The sequence below is a fragment of the Chanodichthys erythropterus genome, chromosome 7 (assembly GCF_024489055.1).
Source record: "Chanodichthys erythropterus isolate Z2021 chromosome 7, ASM2448905v1, whole genome shotgun sequence".
Taxonomy (NCBI): Eukaryota; Metazoa; Chordata; class Actinopteri; order Cypriniformes; family Xenocyprididae; genus Chanodichthys; species Chanodichthys erythropterus.
The window spans coordinates 18,743,240-18,764,864 of NC_090227.1; the positions used below are offsets into that span (position 1 = coordinate 18,743,240).

At 41.2% G+C, this 21,625-nt stretch overlaps 1 protein-coding gene across 1 annotated transcript in view; it reads right to left on the reverse strand.

Moving 5' to 3' along the window:
- The window catches only part of uraha (urate (5-hydroxyiso-) hydrolase a), a 77,372-nt gene extending 59,249 nt beyond the window's left edge, over positions 1-18,123 (reverse strand). Inside the window, exons 1-2 of the mRNA XM_067389070.1 lie at positions 17,984-18,123; positions 17,702-17,837 (exon numbers count right to left, since the gene is read on the reverse strand). Of these exons, the coding sequence (XP_067245171.1) occupies positions 17,702-17,837; positions 17,984-18,123 (276 nt within the window). The remainder of the gene's footprint in view (positions 1-17,701; positions 17,838-17,983) is intronic.
- Between the last annotated feature and the right edge of the window lie 3,502 nt (positions 18,124-21,625).

Consider the following 21,625-nt stretch of genomic DNA (forward strand, 5'->3'; position numbering starts at 1 on the left):
ACCCAATGGAACACTGGAATGGGGACATACCTGTAGCTGCCACCGGCAAGGAGTTGTGGGTGTACTCAATCCAGGATAGCGGTTGACTCCAAGAGCTCGGATTCTGGGACGTCAGGCAGCGGAGAGCTTGTTCCAGATCCTGGTTGGCCCACTCGGCCTGCCCATTGGTCTGAGGATGAAAACCTGATGACAGACTCGTAGAGGCCCCGATCTGCCGACAGAACTCCCTCCAGAACCGGGAAACAAATTGTGGCCCGCTATTGGAGACCACGTCTAACGGAAGACCATGAATCCGGAAGACGTGATCAACCACCACTTGAGCAGTCTCCCTGGCTGAAGGCAATTTGGGAACGGGAATGAAATGGGCCGCCTTGGAAAAGCGATCGACTACCGTCAAAACTACGGTGCTGCCCCTTGATGGTGGAAGACCAGTGACGAAGTCAAGGGCTATATGTGACCAGGGGTGGGAGGGGATGGGCAGAGGGTGAAGCAGACCAACAGGTGGCTGGTTAGAACTCTTGTTCTGGGCGCAAACCGAACAGGCAAACACAAACTGCCTGACATACTGGGCCATGGATGGCCACCAGAATCGCTGGCGGATGGCGGACAGCAATCTCTGAACTCCCGGATGTCAGGCCAACTTGGACGAATGGCCCCACCAGAGGACCTCAGGGCGCAACCCAGCCAGCACGAATAGCCTGCACTTGGCACTTCTCTCTCTCATACAGCCTCCTCCACTCGCTTCTCGATACCCTAGGAAAGGGACCCTACCACCATCTCCCTGGGAACAATGGTATCGGCCCAATGGTATTGGACCCGGGATGATACTTGAGAGTGAAGTTGAACCGGCCGAAGAAGAGTGCCCATCGGGCCTGGCGTGAGCTCAACCTCTTGGCCGAATGGATATATTCCAAGTTTTTATGATCCGTCCAGACCAAGAAGGGCTGCGATGACCCCTCCAACCAGTGATGCCACTCGCCCAGAGCAAGCCTGACCGCCAACAGCTCCTGATTCCCTATGTCATAATTCCGTTCTGCTCAGGCGGTGAGAGAAGTAGGCACAGGGGTGTACCTTCCCATCTCTAGGGGACCACTGAGAAAGGACTGCGCCTACTCCAACCTCAGATGCATCCACCTCTACAATAAACTGCAGTTCAGGGTCTGGAAAGGAAAGAACAGGAGCAGAGATGAACCGGGACTTGAGAACATCAAAGGCCCCCTGGGCTTTCGAATTCCATTTAAACGGTACCTTGATAGAGGTGAGAGCAGTGAAGGGTGCAGCCACCTGACTAAAGTTCCAGATGAAGCGCCGATAGAAGTTGGCGAATCCCAGAAAACGCTGCAGAGCCTTGCATGAGTCTGGAGTTGGCCACTCGGCTATGGCCCTTACCTTAGCGGGATCAGCTCTGATCCCATCCGCCGAGATGACGTAGCCCAGGAACAAAAATGACTCCATGTGGAAGACACACTTCTCCGACTTAACATACAGCTGGTTCTCCAACAGCCGTTGTAGCACCTGACAAACATGCTGAGTGTGTACCTGAACAGAAGGAGAAAAAATTAGAATGTCGTCAAGGTACACAAAGACAAATTTGTTAATCATGTCTCTCAGCACGTCGTTGACCAGGGCCTGGAAGACAGCTGGGGCATTGGTCAGGCCAAACGGGAGGACCCGGTACTCAAAGTGTCCTGAGGGAGTGATAAATGCTGTCTTCCACTCATCCCCCTCTCGTATCCAGACAAGATGATAAGCATTGCGGAGGTCCAACTTACTGAAAACCTTGGCTCCCTGCAAAAGTTCAAAGGCAGATGACATTAAAGGCAGGGGATACCTATTCTTAACAGTAATGTCATTCAACCCCCTATAATCAATACAAGGACGCAAGGAGCCATCCTTCTTCTTGACGAAGAAGAACCCTGCACCAGCCGGAGACGAGGAGGGGCGGATGAGACCGGCATCAAGAGATTCTCTAATGTATTTGTCCATAGCCTCTCTTTCTGGACCAGACAGGGAATAGAGGCGACCCTTGGGTGAAGAAGTGCCTGGGAGGAGATTGATGGCACAATCATATGGCTGGTGAGGAGGCAAGGACAAGGCTCGGGACTTGCTGAAGACCTGCCGAAGATCATGGTATCTCACCGGGACCCCAGACAGATCTGCCGCCTCCACCTGCAAAACAGGAAACACAGAGCCAGGAGAGGAGGCCACACCCATACAAGACTCAAGACAAGACTGATTCCATGACAAAACAGAATTATCAGCCCAATCCACGTGAGGACTGTGCTGCACCAACCACAGATGCCCCAGAACCACTGGAGCACTCAGGGAGTGGAGGAGATACAGCTCAGTGACCTCACGATGATTGCCAGAGACAACAAGACTTACAGGGGGGGGTTACGTGAGTGATGGTGGTGATAAGGGAATCCAGGGACCGAACGGAGATGGGACTAGGAAGGAGGGTGGCCGGAATGCCCCGCTGCTCCACCATACCACTGTCCAAGAAGCTACCACCGGCCCCAGAATACACTAGAGCAGAGCAGGAGTAATTAGATCTTCTGAACTGGGTTGTAACAGGAAGGAGGGTGCAAGTAGAGGGGGAGGAAACAAGGGAAGAAGTGCCCACCAGGATCCCCCTGGCTACTGATGGGCACTGGCTTTTAAAGAGCACTTAATGGCAAAGTGCCCAGCCTTTCCGCAGTAAAAGCATAGGCCTCGAGCAAGTCGTTCCTGTTTTTGCTGGGGAGTGAGACGCAGGCGCCCCAGCTGCATTGGTTCAGGATCAGCTGGAGAGGGCAAAGGCTGAACCAGAGTGGGGTCACTAGTGAGCTCTCCGAACCTCCAGGGGGGGCAAGCAGTCAAGCGCTGATGTCAAAAACGAAGGCGACTCTCCACACGGAGAGCTAGGTCAACAAGGTCGTCGAAACTGCTTGGGATCTCGTGGGTAGCAATCTCATCTTGGATCTCCTCATTAAGTCCAGCACGAAACATAGCTCTGCATGATGCCGCGTTCCAGTCACAGGAAGCCGCTAATGTCTTGAATTCAATTGCAAACTCAGTCACTGAACGTTTTCCTTGATGTAAGCGTGCCAGCTGAGCCGCTGCTTCACCTTGGGCAGACCGGTCAAACAGCTTGATCATCTCATTACGGAACGCCTCAAAGGAAGCGCAAAAAGGGGGGTGAGCCTCACAGAATGATATTCCCCACTCACAGGCCTTTCCTATGAGCAGGGTTAATACATACACAACCTTGGTCTATTCTTCTGCATACCGACGAGGCCGTAGGGCAAAAACCAGAGAACACTGAGCCAAAAACGCACAACAAGAGTTTGGGTTACCTTCATAAGGCGGCGGGTTGTTAGGAGGAGGTTCTTGCTCTTGACGGGGAGAAGAAAAGCTGGTAGTGGCATCTGTTCTATTAGCTGAAGTCTCCCTGCGAAGCTCCTGGAGTTGGACAGTTAAATCTGCCAACTGGGATGTTAAAAACTCAACCTCCTGAGATGTGGTCAAAAGCTGGGAGGCATGCTAGCTCAAGAGGATGCCCTGCTGAGTGACTGCTGACCTGAGGGGATCTGTGCCTGCTGAGTCCATGATTGGCCAGATCGTTCTGTCAGATCAGATCAGAACACGGACTCAGTCTGCAGGCTCTCAAAAGGTTTATTTTAAAGTCTTTTCTCAAACAGTCAACACAAAAGCAGTCCTCTCAAACAGTCAACACAATATATATATATATATATATATATATATATATATATATATATAAAATCCAGACAGGAGCAATCTCAAAAACAAATTTAGAGCAGCGTTCTTCAGAGAGTAACACAGCCGCTGAAGAGCCTGAATAGGACGGTGTCATGCAGCAGGGGATCCAGTTGAGGCGGTAGGCGGCTGGCGCTCAGGCAGCGTGTGAAGCAGGGCAACAACACAGCGATCCGTGCGGGAAGACGAAGAGCGCAACAAGGACTGAATGCAGGGGAGGCCAACCTGGGAATTCAGGAGGAGAGGTGAAAAACAAACAGCAACTAAATATGAAAACAAAACTGGAAAAACTCTGACTCGACATGGGCACACACAAAACAATGAGGCAGGAATCCACACGACAGGACATGAGACAATGCTGAAAGCTTGCTTGCACAAAGCACAAACAACGATCTGGCACAAGACAGCACACGAGAGGGGTTTATGGAGGACCAAACCTGCAGATATTAAAAATGAATAAATGAATAAATAAATGAAATAATAAATAAATATATAAATTAATAAATAGATAAATAGGTAAATAAATGTGATAATACGAAAATAAATAAATGACTTGATAAAATAAATGATTCATTTTTAATAAAAAATCATTTTTTTCCCCCTTAATTTATTTTGTGTTTATACATTTTTACATTTTTCATTTATTTTTATATTTATATATTATTTTTACATTTATTTTTACATTTATTTATGTATATATGTATTCATTTATTTTTAGATATATTTATTCACACATGTATTTATTTTTAGATTTATTTATTTTTACTTTTCCGTGTGTAACATGGAAATGAGGAAGGCAGTCCTTCTGTAGCTTCAGTGCATCATTGGTTAAGAGCTCACGCACAGACTCATCAGACCAGCTAAACGATAGAGATCGGAGTTTTCAAAGAAAATGGCACCAGCTGGAGAGTTGCAAGTTATTTTCCACCTAATGTTATTCGATTTGTGCCGAAATATTTAAACTATATTCCAGAAATAAAAACACAAAGCTAAAGCTACTTATGTGATCCCCAGCATCATCATCATCATCAAGTCTGGAACCGTCGACTTCAGATGCTAGAGTGATGACGCCTAGGTTAGAAGATTGTTCATAGCTAGCTATAACTTTAGCAAAATGAGAAATAACATTAATGCTGTTAATGTTTTAAATTTGGAGCACGGAGAAAACTTCATACGACGATCAGATGGTCTCATATCGACATTGTTAACGTGCGTAGATATATGAAGAAGAGCCAGAGGAAACCATGGGACTGTCAGAAGTTGGAGCAGCATGTAGAGGGTGTAGTTGAAAATGACTGGAATTATTTTAAATTCAGCTTTGTAAAAAAAAAAAGTGATAACTTTGTGATTTTAGAAAATGTATAATTTAATATAAGTTTCATAAAATCAGTTGTAAGAGTTGTTTGTTGTTATCAGGAAGCTAGAGAACTTTTACTGACCTTCGTGCAATATTTCACCATTTAATTTTCATATGCAATAAACCAAGATGGAATTAATTTGCAAACTTGACATGACTTACTCCATTTAAATCAGAAGACTTCATTCCTTTAAGTTTTAAGGGGAATCTACAGAGATTACATTATATGGTTTTATAAGAAATTACTGACTGCTAACATCTGGCCACATTGTAAAGATTAAAACAAAACTTCACAAAAGTTAACATCTGATCATATTGCAATGGTTTATAGAAATAACTTACCAGATAAGTAACATCTGGTCACTTTGTAAAGGTTTATAAAAATGACTGCATACACTATTTACACTGATTAGTTAAATCAAAATCACAGCACAGATGTGGACCGCACCTACAAATCAACAATTATTCATCCTCTACATCAGAAATCATGTTGCTTAGAAGGTTACACAGGATCAATTCTCTACATTTTATCAAATTTAGAGGTGAGGATAATTGGAACTGTTGTAAGAAAGGATTTTTAAGTTTTTCAGTCGTATGACCACTTGGCGATGCGTATAGTGTCGGTGGTGTCTTCTTCAGAGAGTCTCTCTTGGTGAATGCTGGAATGACGAGTTTCACCTTCCTTTCATAGAGGAGATCGGTAATGGTGAAGCCTCTGTCTGCCGTTACTTCATCGCCTGGACGAAGGGATTCCAGGAACCCTGAATTTGCAGTTATGAATTTACCACAACAACAGGTTTTGAAACACCAAACCTTTCAGCAAGATCACCCTGCAATAAATTAAGACACAGCTTCATCAGTCATCAGGAGCTGATCCCAACTGTGTAGCTGGAAGCTGTCGGTGTATGTGTTGGTAAGGTGCTCGGCGACTGAATGAAACGCATCCAATGTCAACCCTGTGAGTTGACAAAGATGGTTGTTTCTCAGCAGAGTTGTGTACAATGGCGCCGGCTCAACGCATTGTGTTCCATAGACAGTAGTGTTCTCATCTCAGATGTAGGTGGCTTCAGATTGAGATGTGATTTTGAAGTGTAGTTGTGGTCAGAGACAGATGGATCCTCCTGTTGTGTTTCTGCATCACAGTTCAGGGCATGTGGATGTGATCATCTTCACAGTTGATCACTGATGCTCATCGATGCATCTGTGGAAGAATATACAACCATAAAAATGTTACATTAGTAATAGTACATCATGAGAATATATGATGGCACTCATACTTGAACAGAAAAGTGTGAGACGCATTAAAAATGAGTTTATACACAATCTCTAACTCTAGTGTTAATACTTAAGTCAATATCAATATGAGAGATGTAGCTAGATTGCCTGCTATCATATATAATCTCTGTAACTTACAGGAATAATGTAAGCTACTGTAAGACTAATGTACTATAATACTACGGTAAATAAGTACCATTGTACTATTGTAAATATTAAATATATTGGTGGCAATGGTAATAGTGCAAGATTCATTGTGTTTTGTGAATAATACTGATTTCAAATTCATAGAAGGGACTTCACAAATCTAACATTAGGTTAACAAGCACATGGCTAGCTAAGTTAGCTTACCTGAATCTGACAACCTGTTCAGCAGCCGCCGTGACTTCTTTACTGGAGCATCCTAGCCGAGACATTTCTCGGGTAAGGGTGTTCGTCAGTCAGCTTCCCGGCCATAAAATGCTACGAAAACACATACGGGCGCTTGGGTGGGCACTTCAAGTTTAATGCCTTCAGCCAGTGCCTCAGGTGCTCCTCGTCTTAAGGTGGAGGGTGTAAATCATAAAGTGCAGCGCAACACTCCGACCGCTTAATCTAATATACCGTAACAGCTATAGGATTACGGCTAGCGACTAGCATTAGTTCCCTCTCAGCCAGAAGTAAGATAACTAAACGAACGCAATGGTGTCACCCTTGTCGTCGCGAACATAAAGTGATACACACGCAAGAGCTGTCTTCTCCTTCTTCTTCTTTTGATTTTTATTGGCGGATGGCAAACCAACTTAAGGTGCATTTACCGCCACCTACTGGACTGGAGTGTGGGCAACAGCTTGACAAAAAGGAAGGACTTAAAACTAATGAGAAAAAACAAACAAAAAAAATAAATAAATAAATATTCATATCAAATTCTTTTACTTAACCCAGTACTTTCCAAATAACACATTAGAGGACTGAAAATTTTCCCAGACATTGTTTTCCCTAGAAGATTTTCTAATGTCATGTTTTGTTTTCCAACTTGTATTTCTAATTCCCTTCTTTCTTCTTCATATCTTTTACAATCCATTAAAATGTGTTTTACTGTCTCTTGTAAGTTGCAGTGATTGCAAAGACCAGTGGGGTGTTTCCCTATTCTATGTAATGTAAAATTTAGACCAGCATGACCTATTCTCAGATGTGTAACTATCTTTTCTTCTTTTGGATTCCTGCTCTGCCTAACACTTATACCTACTTGTTTTTGTATACTATACAGATGCCGTCCAGTGTCAGCTATGTCCCAATATTCTTGCCATATTTTGTTTACATGTCCCTTAATAATGGTTTTAATTTCTGCTCTACATAATGGTACTTGTACATCAACTATTTCATGTTTTATTGATCCTTTTGCCAGAGTATCTACAATCTCATTTCCTTCCACCCCTACATGAGCAGGAACCCAAAGGAAAAAGACATCCAGCCCTCTATCATACAGTATTAATAGCAAGTGATATATCTGATATATGATATCTTTCCTGCATGAAGTTTCCCCAGATTGAATACTAGAAAGGGCAGATAAGCTGTCAGAAGCTATGGCTACATTTTGCATCTGATTATTTCCTTCCAACCACTGTAATGCCAATAAAATTGCCAAAAGCTCTACCGTGTATACTGATAAATGATCTGCTGCTCTTTTTTTAACTGCTACTTCATAATGCGGAATGAAGAAAGCAGCCCCAGTACGGCCTGTCTCTGGCTGCTTTGATCCATCTGTAAATATGAATATTTTGTCTTGGTAGAGATCCATATATCTTTGAACTGTAATTCTCTGTGGTATTACTTTAGATTTTTCTTTTAACATTTGTTGAAGGCTTATATCTACAAATGGCTTTCTGAAATTCCAAGGTGGTACTGTTGATATTGCCACAGTGGGGCTTACTTGGAGCTGGTTGAGGTTTGCATTTTGTGCTTTTGCATTTCCTATCCATCCAAAACTGTAATAATTAGTTTTATTATGTTCTGAACAGTCTTGTAAGATGGCCTTTGTGGGATGTACCTCACTATGCCCTTGCAAGTTAATCCAATATGCCAGCATGATTTTGACCCTCCTAATACGTAAAGGCATCTCTCCTGTCTCAACCTGTAATGCAGACACTGGTGATGTTTTAAATGCTCTAGAACAAATCCGAAGTGCCTGTGCCTGTTCCACATCAAGCTTTTTAAGGTTTGATTCTGATCCTGACATAAATGCTAGGCAACCATAATCTAGTGCTGTTCTTAAAAGAGCCTGATAGAGGTTTATGAGTGATGCCCTGCTTGCTCCCCAGTCTTTCCCTGATAAACACCTTAAAACATTATTGATCTTTTTACATTTATTCCTAAGCTTATCAATGTGTTGACACCAGTTCAGCTTCTCATCAAAGAACACTCCCAAGAATCTTACAACCTTAACCTGTTCAAGATCTTGCCCATATAGTTTTAGTGATACTGTTTTAGGTCGCTTAGAAAAACATATAACTTGTGTTTTTGAGATTGAAAGTTTAAATCCCCAATTATTTGTCCACTGTTCTACTTTCCCTATTGCATTTTGCATTTTCTTTCTTAAATATTCTATATTCCGACCTCTAACCCAGAGTGCCCCATCATCTGCATATATTGACTTACCTACATTTCCTTCAATCTGATCAAATATGTCATTAATCATAATATTAAAAAGTATTGGACTACATACACTGCCTTGTGGGATACCATTTTCCACTATATATCTATTTGAATATTCTACACCTACTTTAACTTCAATTGTTCTTTTATTCAAGAAATCTAATACCCAATTATACATCTTGCCATTTATTCCTAATTTATTAAGTTTAATAAGAAGTCCATCCTTCCACAGCATATCATATGCCTTTTCAATATCAAAAAATACAGCAATTATACTTTCTTTATTACTTTGAGCTTTCCTAATTTCTGATTCTAGGCATAATACGGAGTCCATTGTCCCCCTTCCCTTACGAAATCCAGATTGATGAGGTGAAAGAAGACCTTTACTTTCAATATAATAATCTAGTCTATTTGTTACCATCCTTTCCATAGTTTTCCCTAGTTGCGATGTTAATGCTATGGGTCTATAACTACTTGGATCTGATGGGTCTTTGCCAGGTTTAAGTATTGGGACTATAACTGCCTGTTTCCATATTAATGGGAGTTTACCTGCATTCCATACCATATTAAACAGTCTTAATATTATCTCAAGTGTGACATCTTCCACGTGGCCTAACATCCTATAGCATATACCATCTTTTCCTGGAGTCGTTTGTCACGTGCTTAATATAGCTCTTTTCAATTCAAATAGAGTAAATGGCTGATCCAGATCTTTTCCTGATACACTGCTTCTCTCAACTATCCCTGGATTTTGAGCAAGCGTCTGGTCTCTATACTGTAAAGCCATCAAGGATACATTTCCAGAACTGTGGATCTTCACAAAAGTTTTAACAAAAAGTTCTGCTTTTTCTGCATTACTAATTGCATTTTTATTGTTACTACATAACACTGGTATTTCCACATTACTTCTTATTCCACTCATTTTCCTAATTGTTCTCCATATATCTGATAGCTGAGTTTCTCTTCCAATTGTATTACAGAATTGTCTCCAATAATTACGTTTAGCTGATCTAATTGTTTTCCTAACTACTTCTTGTGCCCTTTTATAATTAATCAAAGTTTCTAGTGTATGATGGATTTTAAGCTATTTAAACATTTTATTTCTCTTCTTTATTACTGTACTACAACTTTCATCCCACCATGGCACACATTTTTTCAGTTTACTTCCTGCCTTTTTAGGAATTGTTTCTTCAGCTGCTTCTATTATAGCTAAAACTACACTTTCATTCATTTCTTCCACTTTTGTTATATTTTTATTTAATAAATCTGCACACTTAACCTCACTCAGCATTTGAAATGATTGCCAATCAGCTTTATCCAACTTCCATCTTGGTGTTCTCACTTCATTATCCTGATATATCTCTACTCCAATCCTAGTTATTATTGGATAATGATCACTACCTACCGTTGACTGATTTTAAACCTCCCATGTGCTGATTCCAGCCATTTCAGCTGACATTATTGTCAAGTCAATAACACTTTCCGCGTTATGCAAGCTACTATACCTTGTTCCTTTTCCATCATTAATACATACTAGATTTTTATCATCTATAAATTCTTCTATTATTGATCCATTTACATCTGTATTCCTACTCCCCCATAGTGTACTGTGTGCATTAAAATCCCCACACCATACTATTTTCTCTTGTGTTATCCCGCATACTGCATTCAGAATTTCAACACTCAATTTATTACATGGATTATAAAAATTTACTATCATTATACTGTCTTTACCTGTCCATATTTTAACTACAACAGACTCATGTTCTTTCCCTTTACTAATCAAATTATAATTTGTCCCGTTTCTTACAAAGATTGCCACCCCTCCACCTTTTCCTGTTTCCCTATCATTTCTGATTGCAGAATATCCAGGTATCACAAAATCTAATATTGGTTTCAACCACGTCTCTTGTACACATATTACATGTGGTTTATCTGGTAAATCAAGAATAAACTTTTTGAACTCTTGCCCATTAGCTATAAGACTTCTAGCGTTCCATTGCAATATAACTAAAATCATGATGATCCACCAGCCCATGACTGAGTGTTAGGAATTCCTGCAGTTAACATTTCTTCCACCATTTCACAGCTGAGCCCTTTAACACCAAGATATTTTTCTGCCGCTTTAACTATTATTTTGATCTTTCCAGTTTTCCTTTCTGTCTGTGCTGAGCAATTTATCACCTCAACCATGAACAACACAAATTCATTCTTACTCATAATTAGCACGTCTTTCTTTGCCACAAACTTTTCACAGTTCCCGCAGGATCTATCTTTAGTTTCATCATTTGCTGGTCTATCTTTAGTTTCATTGTTTGCTGGTTTATAAACAATCTTTTCTCTAGACACTGTCTTTACTGCTTCCGCATATGTAATTCCTTGTAATGCCTTCACTCGCTGTACTTCCACTGCCCTTTTGCTGGCCTCGCAGCCACGATAAGCTGAGCTATGCTCTCCTCCACAATTGCAGCATTTGAGCTTTACTCCTTCCCCACACTTCCCATATTCATGTTCGCCTGCACATCTGCCACATCTCTGTTTGCCCTTACATATTGCTGCTACGTGACCATATTTTTGGCATTTAAAGCACCTCAGTGGTGGAGGAATATATGGCCTTACCTCATAGCTCATGTATCCTATGTACACCTTACCAGGAAGTTTTGCTTCATCAAACTTAATCATAACAGACAAGCTATTGCTTTTCTCCCCATTTCTGGTTGTTGTAAGGCGTTTTACTTCCAGTACTTTTGCTCCTGTCATATTATCTTTCATTTCTTCTTCTGATACATCTGTAGGTATTCCTGTAATGACTCCTCGATTCACTTTTTTGTACTCAATCAATGAACACTGTACTCTCGTTTTATCAATTTTATTCATTTGCAAGGCTTTTTCTTTCTGCACTTTATTCCTACAAACAATCAACAGTGATCCATTTCTCAAGATCTTCGCATTTTTGACCTCACCCAGCAACTTGTTAATTGCTTTTGTTAATTTAACTGGATTCCACTCACCAAATGTCGCCCCTTCTTCAGATAATTTTACGATCACTTTATGTTCCTCTTCCCGCCTTGCTGTTACAATAACACTTTGCTCACTATCCGTTTCATCCATATTTGATGTTTCATTTCCCTTTTTTTTCCGTTTTCTCGACCGCACTACATTCCATACACTACTATCTCCCCCGCCATCTTCTTCAAATCCCATCTCACTTCCTGATCCGTCACTTCCTTCTGCCATCTCCTACCCAGTCACAATCCATCCCGCAAGAGCTGTCACTACAAAGCCAGAGTAATCAAGCGAGAGCTTCAATCAATGATGAACCAATGGTAAGCAAGCCCTATGAGCAAGACCAACCCACCTAATTATCATACAAGACAAAGAAATGTAAAAATAAATCTGAAAATAAATTAAAAAAGTTGAAATAAATAAATGTTACAATAAATAAATCTGGAAAAAATATATATTGGAATAAATAAATATAAAAATAAATGAATGCATAAAATAAGTAAATATAAAATAAATGGAAAAATAAATAAAATAATAAATAAATAGAATTAGAAATAATTAAATCATAAATGCAGAAAAAATAATAAATTAAGGGGGGAAAATGAATTTTATTAAAAATTAATCATATTTACTGGTTTATTCATTTATTTATTTTCCTATTATCACATTTATTTACCTATTTATCTATTTATTAATTTATATATTTATTTATTCTTTCATTTATTTATTCATTTATTCATTTTTAATATCTGCAGGTTTAGTCCTCCATATGGGTTTAAATAGAAGACTTAATTGATGCCGAACAGGTGGAAAGAGTGAAACAATAACGAGGTGATGAATGGAATAACAAGGGGGCGGGGAAAGACACCACAATGACAGCGCACACATGTGCTACAGATGACAACAACAACACACGACAGACAGGGGAACAACTGACAGATCAGCCCAGGGACATGACAAAAACATGTCATTTCCTGTTGCCCGCAGGTGGCGCTATGACTGTAACTGAATATTGCCATGTAGATGTGTTCAGGCCAGGACTCTTACCAAACATGTGAAGCTTGGGGCAGATCTGACTTTGTATACCCGAGTTACGTCAACTTCCTTTTTCATGGCAAAACATTGACATTTGTCAGGCCGCCACAGACACGCCCTTCAGTGAAAACTCTAGATCTTCACAATTTAATGTCGCAAAGGCCTTTAGATTAGACTGACGGAATATGATGTTGATCTGATTAAAGCTCTAGGAAGAGTTTGTTAAAATACAACGTCTGGAAATGGCAAAAAGTGCACAAATTTTGCAGACAAAATTCAAAATATATGATTTCCTGTTGGTCTTCAGACTTTGCACCAGGAGGCTTTTTTGTAGGTATTGGGCTGTTACATGTGTCTACTGAATTTCATACCTGTACGTGAAAATTTTGTAAATGCTGCCAGCTGGCAGGTGTGACAACTACATTAACACTTCAGCTACTACTGTTAACTAAGGGTATGTTTACAAATCAAAATATGCTTAAAAAAGAGAAGTTTTTCCTTGAAGTTTTCTGTGTACAGACGACAACATTGTCAAAATGATCCCCTTTCATACAGATCCACAAAAATGACTAAAAATGCTGTATTCTGCTGGCAGGCCATTAGATGGCAATGAAAAACCATAGTGAACATGTACATGAACATGTAATACCCATGTGCTTGACGTCATCTTTTGCACAGATTTGCGTTTTTGTTGTTTACACAGTGACTGCTTTCAAAAACTTTGAAAACCCATTTTCAAAAGCTTGCTTTTTCAGGCACCCAAAACACTGTTGTCAAGTAAATGAACAGCATTAAACGTTTTACATTTTTAGTTGAAAACAGTGTTGTGTAAACGGCCCCTAATTTGTAAACAAGATTAATGGTACGTAATATCAAAGTTTGGATTGAGATAGTTCCTTATTAGCTAATCAGGTGTTACTGAATGAGATTAGCCTCATTAACTATTAGTTTTTCTCAATTGCTAAAACACAATTTCTGAAACCTTGCTCCATTTTCTGAAATCATTAAACACAAAACCTCATCTTCAAGCACTATTTACAAAACCTCTGACTCCTCTTGCAAAATGAAACTGTCGCCTCAAAACTGTTTTACCTGTGTTCAAAATCAAGCACTGCTCTCAAATCATAAACAAAGTGATCAAAATGACATACACTATCAAGCAGTCAGTAAACAATACACCAAAAAACAGAAAACACATTTTTCAAAACATATAGTTCTCAGGGAGAGGTATATTTTTAATCTCAATACAAATGTAATATTTCTCTGTCAATGTCTTTTGATGAACAAAAACATGTTCATAGTAGCTCAAAACTGATCAGAAATTACTACTCTGCTTTGCTTTTCCCTCCTCCTCCTCTTTCTTGTCCTCCTCCTCCTCCTCTTCCTCTTTCTTTCTCTCCTCCTCCTCTTCCTTTCTTTTTCATTTCTTTCCCTCCTACTCCACATCTTCCTCTTTCTCGCCCTCCTCCTCTTCCTTTCCCTCCTCCTCCTCCTTTCTTTCCCTCCTCCTCCTCATCCTCATCCTTGTCGCCCATCTCACATACGCACTCGTCCTCTCACATTGTTTCTTCTATCCATTATCAGACTTTCTCCTTCCCGCCTTCAACAACCTGTTTGCTCTCTGAACTGGCTTTTATTGGTTGTGTCACATCATTTGAAAAAGGTTATCAGTTTTGAGTGGTTGTGTTCAATCAATGAGATGTTCTTTATTTGTATTTGATTGTTGCTACTTGTGTTTACCAGTATGGATGACATGTGCATTAGAGTGAAGAATGTGTTTTGAGAATGAGAATGTGTTTAGAGTTTTGCTGAAAAGTCTAAGTGAGATCTGCAAATTGTGTTTTACCATGTGAAAAGGTTTAAGGTATTGACAACAGACAGCACAATTAACTAAATGAGGTTAGGCAACTGAGAAATTTGTTCAGCCAATATGTTTAGTGTTTTAGCAATTGAGAAAAACTGTAACTATGACAAATTATAAATAATTACCAATTACTAATCACAACATTAACATGTTTCTGAGATGTAAGCAACTGTCGTTTTTACTCTGAACATGTTTTTCACTTTAAAAAAAAAAACAGTCCAAATCACTAGTAGTTCCTGCAGAGTAAGTAGGTAACACTTGAGTAATTATGATGCCTTTTATGACCATGTCCTGAGTAAAAAAACACAATTGATCTCAGACATACATTAATGTTGTAATTGGTAATTAGTTTTTAAAGTAATTCTTTATAATTTTTCATAGTTAACTGATAGTTATTAATGAGGCTAATCTCATTCAGCAATTATTGATTACTTAAGGAACTATCTCAGTCTTAAATGTGATATTTGTCACAATTATGTTCTGTTTAGTTGTTCCTGTCATGTCTGTATGAGTTCCTGTTTAGTTCCCTCATTTACCATGTGTATTTATACTCCCTTTTCTGTTCAGTACTTTGTCGGTTATTGTTTATGTTAATAGAGTTGTATTCTTCTGTTGGATTAAACAAAGACTGTGTGTTTCAAACTATAATCTACGTTGTGCGCTTTCTACAGCCGCTTATGTGTGACAATATGACTGATTAGTTAAGCTTTTTTTCCATATTGGGTAATAGTAGTAGCTGAAGTGTTAATGTATACATATAGGACTACTCATTTGTCCTGCATTACTTCCTGCATAGTTACTTATTAATAACGGACCATTATTCTAAAGCAGTGGTGTCCAAACTCGGTCCTGGAGGGCTGCTGTCCTGCAGAGTTTAGCTCCAACCAGCTCCAAAACACCTGCCTGGAAGTTTCTATATGCCTAGTTAGATCTTGATTAGCTGGTTCAGGTGTGTTTAATTGGGGTTGGAGCTAAACTCTGCAGGACAGCAGCCCTCCAGGACTGAGTTTGGACACCCCTATTCTAAAGTGTTACCCAACTGTTGACTGGAACAATTATATTTTATGGATACTTTAGGAAAGAGAATCGTAAGACCACAATAATGTTTTTTAAAGGAAGACATTTGATAGAAATGATAAAGATGAAATGAAGTTTGATCAAAGAAATGCGGGATCAAACATTGTGAAGAAATGTTTTAATAAACAATGGACAACAAAATAAAAGACCCTAGCCTTATGATTAGCTCTTTATGGGATGAATTATGAAATCACAGCTCAAAAAACAAAAACAAAACAAAATTGAAAATCTGACCTTTTTTTAGGGTTTCGTTAATTATAACTGACTTTGTCCTATTAGGCTAAATTATTTTTGCCAAATTGTCTGAAATTTCACATTCAAATGCATTTTCACTATTGGAAAAGTAGTCAAAATGTCTTAGTGTTTAAAAAAAAAACAACAAAAAAAAAAAAAACATTAAAAACACCTTTTGTAATTCTATATTTCTGGATTATTTCTGGATAATTCTATATAACTGGAACTCGCATATGAAAATATCACAATTCAGATGCATTTTCAATGCCTGAAAAGTAGTGAAACCATGATTTTTTAATAAAAAAAATCTTTCCAATTGTATCTTTCTTGGAATTCCAAAACAATTATTGTAGCAGAAGTGTAGCCAACACTTTCCAGACGGAACTCGATTTTGATCTGTTTAATCATCATTTTTGGAGCATTTGCTTGTTATTGTAGTGAAGGCAATAGGCAGTGAAATATTTCCTGACCTCTGGTTGAAGTATGGATTACATCTTCCAAACTGGCATTGAAATGTAGCTAAAACAACAAAAAAACATTAACACAACAACAGAACAAACAATAATTAAAAAACTTCACAACAACAACAACAACAACAACTCATCTTACAATCCAAAATAGTTCATTTCCAGTACTTCCATCAGGTAGACGGTACAAAGTACCCCTGATTAATAAGGCTAAGTATAAGAAGACCTTTGTACCGACAGCCATTGATATTTTAAATAGGATTGTAAGATGAGTTGTTGTTGTTGTTGTGAAGTTTTTAAATTATTGTTTGTTCTGTTGTTGTGTTAATGTTTTTTGTTGTTGAGCCTTGTCTGAAGACAATTTTCTACCCCTGTGGGGCTCAACGTGAATGCAGGCAGTTTGCAGTACAAGACAACTGCATAGATGCTTAGAGAATGTGAGTAATTATCAATTGTAATTTTGGAACATTTAGAGAGTCTCTTCTAAAAAAAAAAAATCACATGGCATGGTCTAAAAAATTCTATCCTCAGATTTGAAACATAACATGGTCAGAACAACATTACGCTATGCACATGCTCATAAATATTTTTTCTGGAACCCAAAACTCTGTGGTATATTGTTCACATAGTGTGCACATAGATGCTGCATAGTGTGACATTCTCTGCATCTGCTTGCTTCCTTCATTAGAAATCTGAGTGAGATGGCATTAGCATGCCCTTTTGAGGCATATGTGACATATGTGCAAGCGCCATCAGTCAATAAATTGGCATGATTCTATATGGGCTTTAGACAATCATCATACCTGGGGGTGTTTCCATAGCATTAGATACTGACGCAGCATCTCGTTCCCTACTCAAGGTTACACAGTTAACAGAGACCAGGATTGAATACCACCAGTGTAAAGTTTCTGAACATTATCTAAAAATACAGCTAAAATTATAACAAAACATTACCACAGGTAATTGTTTGAAATAGTACATTTAATTTTCTCATACCTCTACATATGGATAGAAGCACGTCTCCCCCAAGGCATCCCAATACTTTCCAGTCTCAAAACGCATTTTATACACACCAGCAATGAAGCTTTCTTTTGAAATTAACCCAGGACACCTTCCATTGTCATTAGTTATCCTATAATTAAAAAAATATTCATTTTCATGACCTTTTTTTTATTTGGTTAGCCAAATATAAATCTGCATGATATCAGTTTGGTTGATAAAAAAACTAAAGAGATAACAGTCACTTGAATAATTTGACACTACAATTTATGTATTTACCCTGTTGCGAGTAAGTTCCACACTGATGAGATGGGGTCTAGGCGATAGAGGATAATGGTCATGTTGGCTCCAGGAACTCCTTGGGCTGTATTCAGCACATGAATTGTGAGGGGGCTTGGCAGGGTTGCGGCCATGTTCATAGACTGTGAAAGAATGAATTCACTGTAAACCAACTGCTGTTAAACTATAAAACATTTTTGAAAATGATTTATGATCTGCAGCTTAAAGTCACCATGAAATCAAAATTGACAATCCTTATTTTTTATGGAATATTGTAGTATTAATTATATTTTATCTGTGCACTTCATTATTTTTTTAAATTTCATGTGCTCTCCTAATTTTTTATCAAAAACATTAACCTCCCGTCCCTCTAAAAACGACTCATCGTCTCTTCCTGTCTCATGCTATGGCTCAAGGGCGGAGCTATCTGGAACTGCCAGCAGATCCAGTGACATAAGGGATAAATGCTAGGCTTGTTCGACTTGATGCAGCGCCGCAAAGACCGATCGGCGGCTGAGTTGAAGCAGTGTACGCCGGTAAGAAATAGGCTTGTTTGAGATGAGCAAATTCTGCGCAGAACCGATCACTGGTGATCACCGCGAGATGCATGCCAGTTAGAAATGTGTCCGAGGGTGGTCCGCCTTGCTCTGATGTCATGCTGACGTATGTCAAAAACCTCTCGCGAGGGCAAGGCGGCCTCATTGGATTCTGCAGTCGAGCGCAGTTGCTCTCCACCGACTGCGCTGACCAAAAGCACGATGGGAAATGACTTGATGACGACACAGCTTAAAGCTTATTGGTTTAAACAACCGTGATGTATTGATCTCTTTTAAAATGTTTGGTTTTGAAACACTAATACCATGATTTTATGCGTATAAATTATGTGTGAATATTCCAAAAGTCTCTGAGAGTGCGATCTCTCTGTTGTTACGGATGCTGGTGTAGAGATGAGGCTGATACGGATTTCCACAATACGTACAATACATTTATTAAACAGAAGGCAGAGATCACCAAACATACATCTTAACAAAACAGAACGGACAAGGAGTGCAGGGAGTGAGTGCATTATAAAGGGAGTGCAGATGATAGAGTCCAGGTGCAGGTGATCTGTGATGATGAGGAGCTGACGAGGGAAGTGAGTGCAGGTGACGAAACAGGAGGATCATGGGAAATGGAGTCCAGGGGAACAAGGGATCTGTAACAGTACTCTGGGGGCGCCCTGGAGACCTCATGCAGGTGCAGGGAGAGGAGCGGACAGGAACGGAGGTCTCCAGGGCGGATCCATGAACCATGGCAGATCTAGAGCCGTGGACTGCCATGGAGGGTCAGGTGCAGCGGGCTGCCATGGAGGGTCAGGTGCAGCGGGCTGCCATGGAGGGTCAGGTGCAGCGGGCTGCCATGGAGGGTCAGGAGCCCTGGTGGGCTCTGGCGCTTCCGAAACCCCGCCCAGGAGTTCCCCACCCACAGGTACCGGAACGGGTACTAGCCTGGCTCGGCGGAGACGGGAGAACTTGGCTCGGCGGAGACGGGAGAACTTGGCTCGGCGGAGACGGGAGAACTTGGCTCGGCGGAGACGGGAGAACTTGGCTCGGCGGAGACGGGAGAACTTGGCTCGGCGGAGACGGGAGAACTTGGCTCGGCGGAGACGGGAGAACTTGGCTCGGCGGAGACGGGAGAACTTGGCTCGGCGGAGACGGGAGAACTTGGCTCGGCGGAGACGGGAGAACTTGGCTCGGCGGAGACGGGAGAACTTGGCTCGGCGGAGACGGGAGAACTTGGCTCGGCGGAGACGGGAGAACTTGGCTCGGCGGAGACGGGAGAACTTGGCTCGGCGGAGACGGGAGAACTTGGCTCGGCGGAGACGGGAGAACTTGGCTCGGCGGAGACGGGAGAACTTGGCTCGGCGGAGACGGGAGAACTTGGCTCGGCGGAGACGGGAGAACTTGGCTCGGCGGAGACTGGAGAACTTGGCTCGGCGGAGACTGGAGAACTTGGCTCGGCGGAGACTGGAGAACTTGGCTCGGCGGAGACTGGAGAACTTGGCTCGGCGGAGACTGGAGAACTTGGCTCGGCGGAGACTGGAGAACTTGGCTCGGCGGAGACTGGAGAACTTGGCTCGGTCCAAAAGTCTATAAGCCAGGCCACCTCACTTGGTGGCTCGCACAGGGTTGGAGCTGCAGGCTCGGAAAGGGCTGGAGCGGGCTCTGGAGATACTGAAGCGGGCTCTGGAGATACTGGAGCGGGCTCTGGAGATACTGGAGCGCAGGAGACTGGAGAGACTGGCTCGCAGGAGACTGGAGAGACTGGCTCGCAGGAGACTGGAGAGACTGGCTCGCAGGAGACTGGAGAGACTGGCTCGCAGGAGACTGGAGAGACTGGCTCGCAGGAGACTGGAGAGACTGGCTCGCGGGAGACTGGAGAGACTGGCTCGCGGGAGACTGGAGAGCGCTCGCCCTTCTTCCTCTTCCTCCTCTTAGGTTTACCGGACCCAGTGGAGATTTGTGGGCCCGGCAGGACACAGGGGGAACCTTCGCTGGAGGGGTATGCGGAGGAGGACGGAGGCTGACTGACTGGCCCGGCCAACCGTGTTTCTGGATGGCCTGGAGACAAACACACATCCTGAACCTGTTCCACGAAAAATTTGGACTCATTCAAAAACAAAATAAAATTGATAGTTTCGCTTAAGGAGAGACGAAAATCAGGTTCGTTTAAACGGATAGTGTTGTCGTCCAGACCATCCAGAAACAGAGCGATCAAACGTGCTTCAGGCCAGTCAGACAAAAAGGCAAGCTCAGCGAACTCCTCCACATACCTCTCCAGCGAACGACCCACCTGTACGAGTCCAATGAGCCGCTCACCAGCTGTCCAGGATGAGAGAGGCATGGGAGAAGTTGGAGCCCGGGAGAAGAAGGAAGCTTCCATCCTTTTTTTTTTTTCTGTGGAAAATCCGGTGGTTTAAAGGTCCGTTCTTCTGTTACGGATGCTGGTGTAGAGATGAGGCTGATATGGATTTCCACAATACGTACAATACATTTATTAAACAGAAGGCAGAGATCACCAAACATACATCTTACCAAAACAGAGAACAGACAAGGAGTGCAGGGAGTGAGTGCATTATAAAGGGAGTGCAGATGATAGAGTCCAGGTGCAGGTGATCTGTGATGATGAGGAGCTGACGAGGGAAGTGAGTGCAGGTGACGAAACAGGAGGATCATGGGAAATGGAGTCCAGGGGAACAAGGGATCTGTAACATCTGTGGGTTATGTGATTGTTATCATATTTATAAAAATATATAAAAACATGTCTGTAATTAAAATAAAAATGATTGATACACACATCCTTCGAATGGAAATAAATATCAAGTACTTTGGGTGTATTGTTCATTATGTTTATTTTAATTTAAAAGCAACAGAATGTTAATTACATCCAGTTTATCAGCAACACAGCGCACAAGTGTGAATCCTGCGATATCCACCTTTGATCTCGCAGGTGTCTGATGCACTCCGAGAACGGAGAATTGTCCATCTTGCCTGCACTTTTTTCACTCCTCCCCTCACTGCAGCCGCCTACTCTCGGCTGAACTTAAAGCAGAACTAAGCAAGATTCGTGAAGCTCCCCCTACAGTTTCCTTCAGTGAATGAC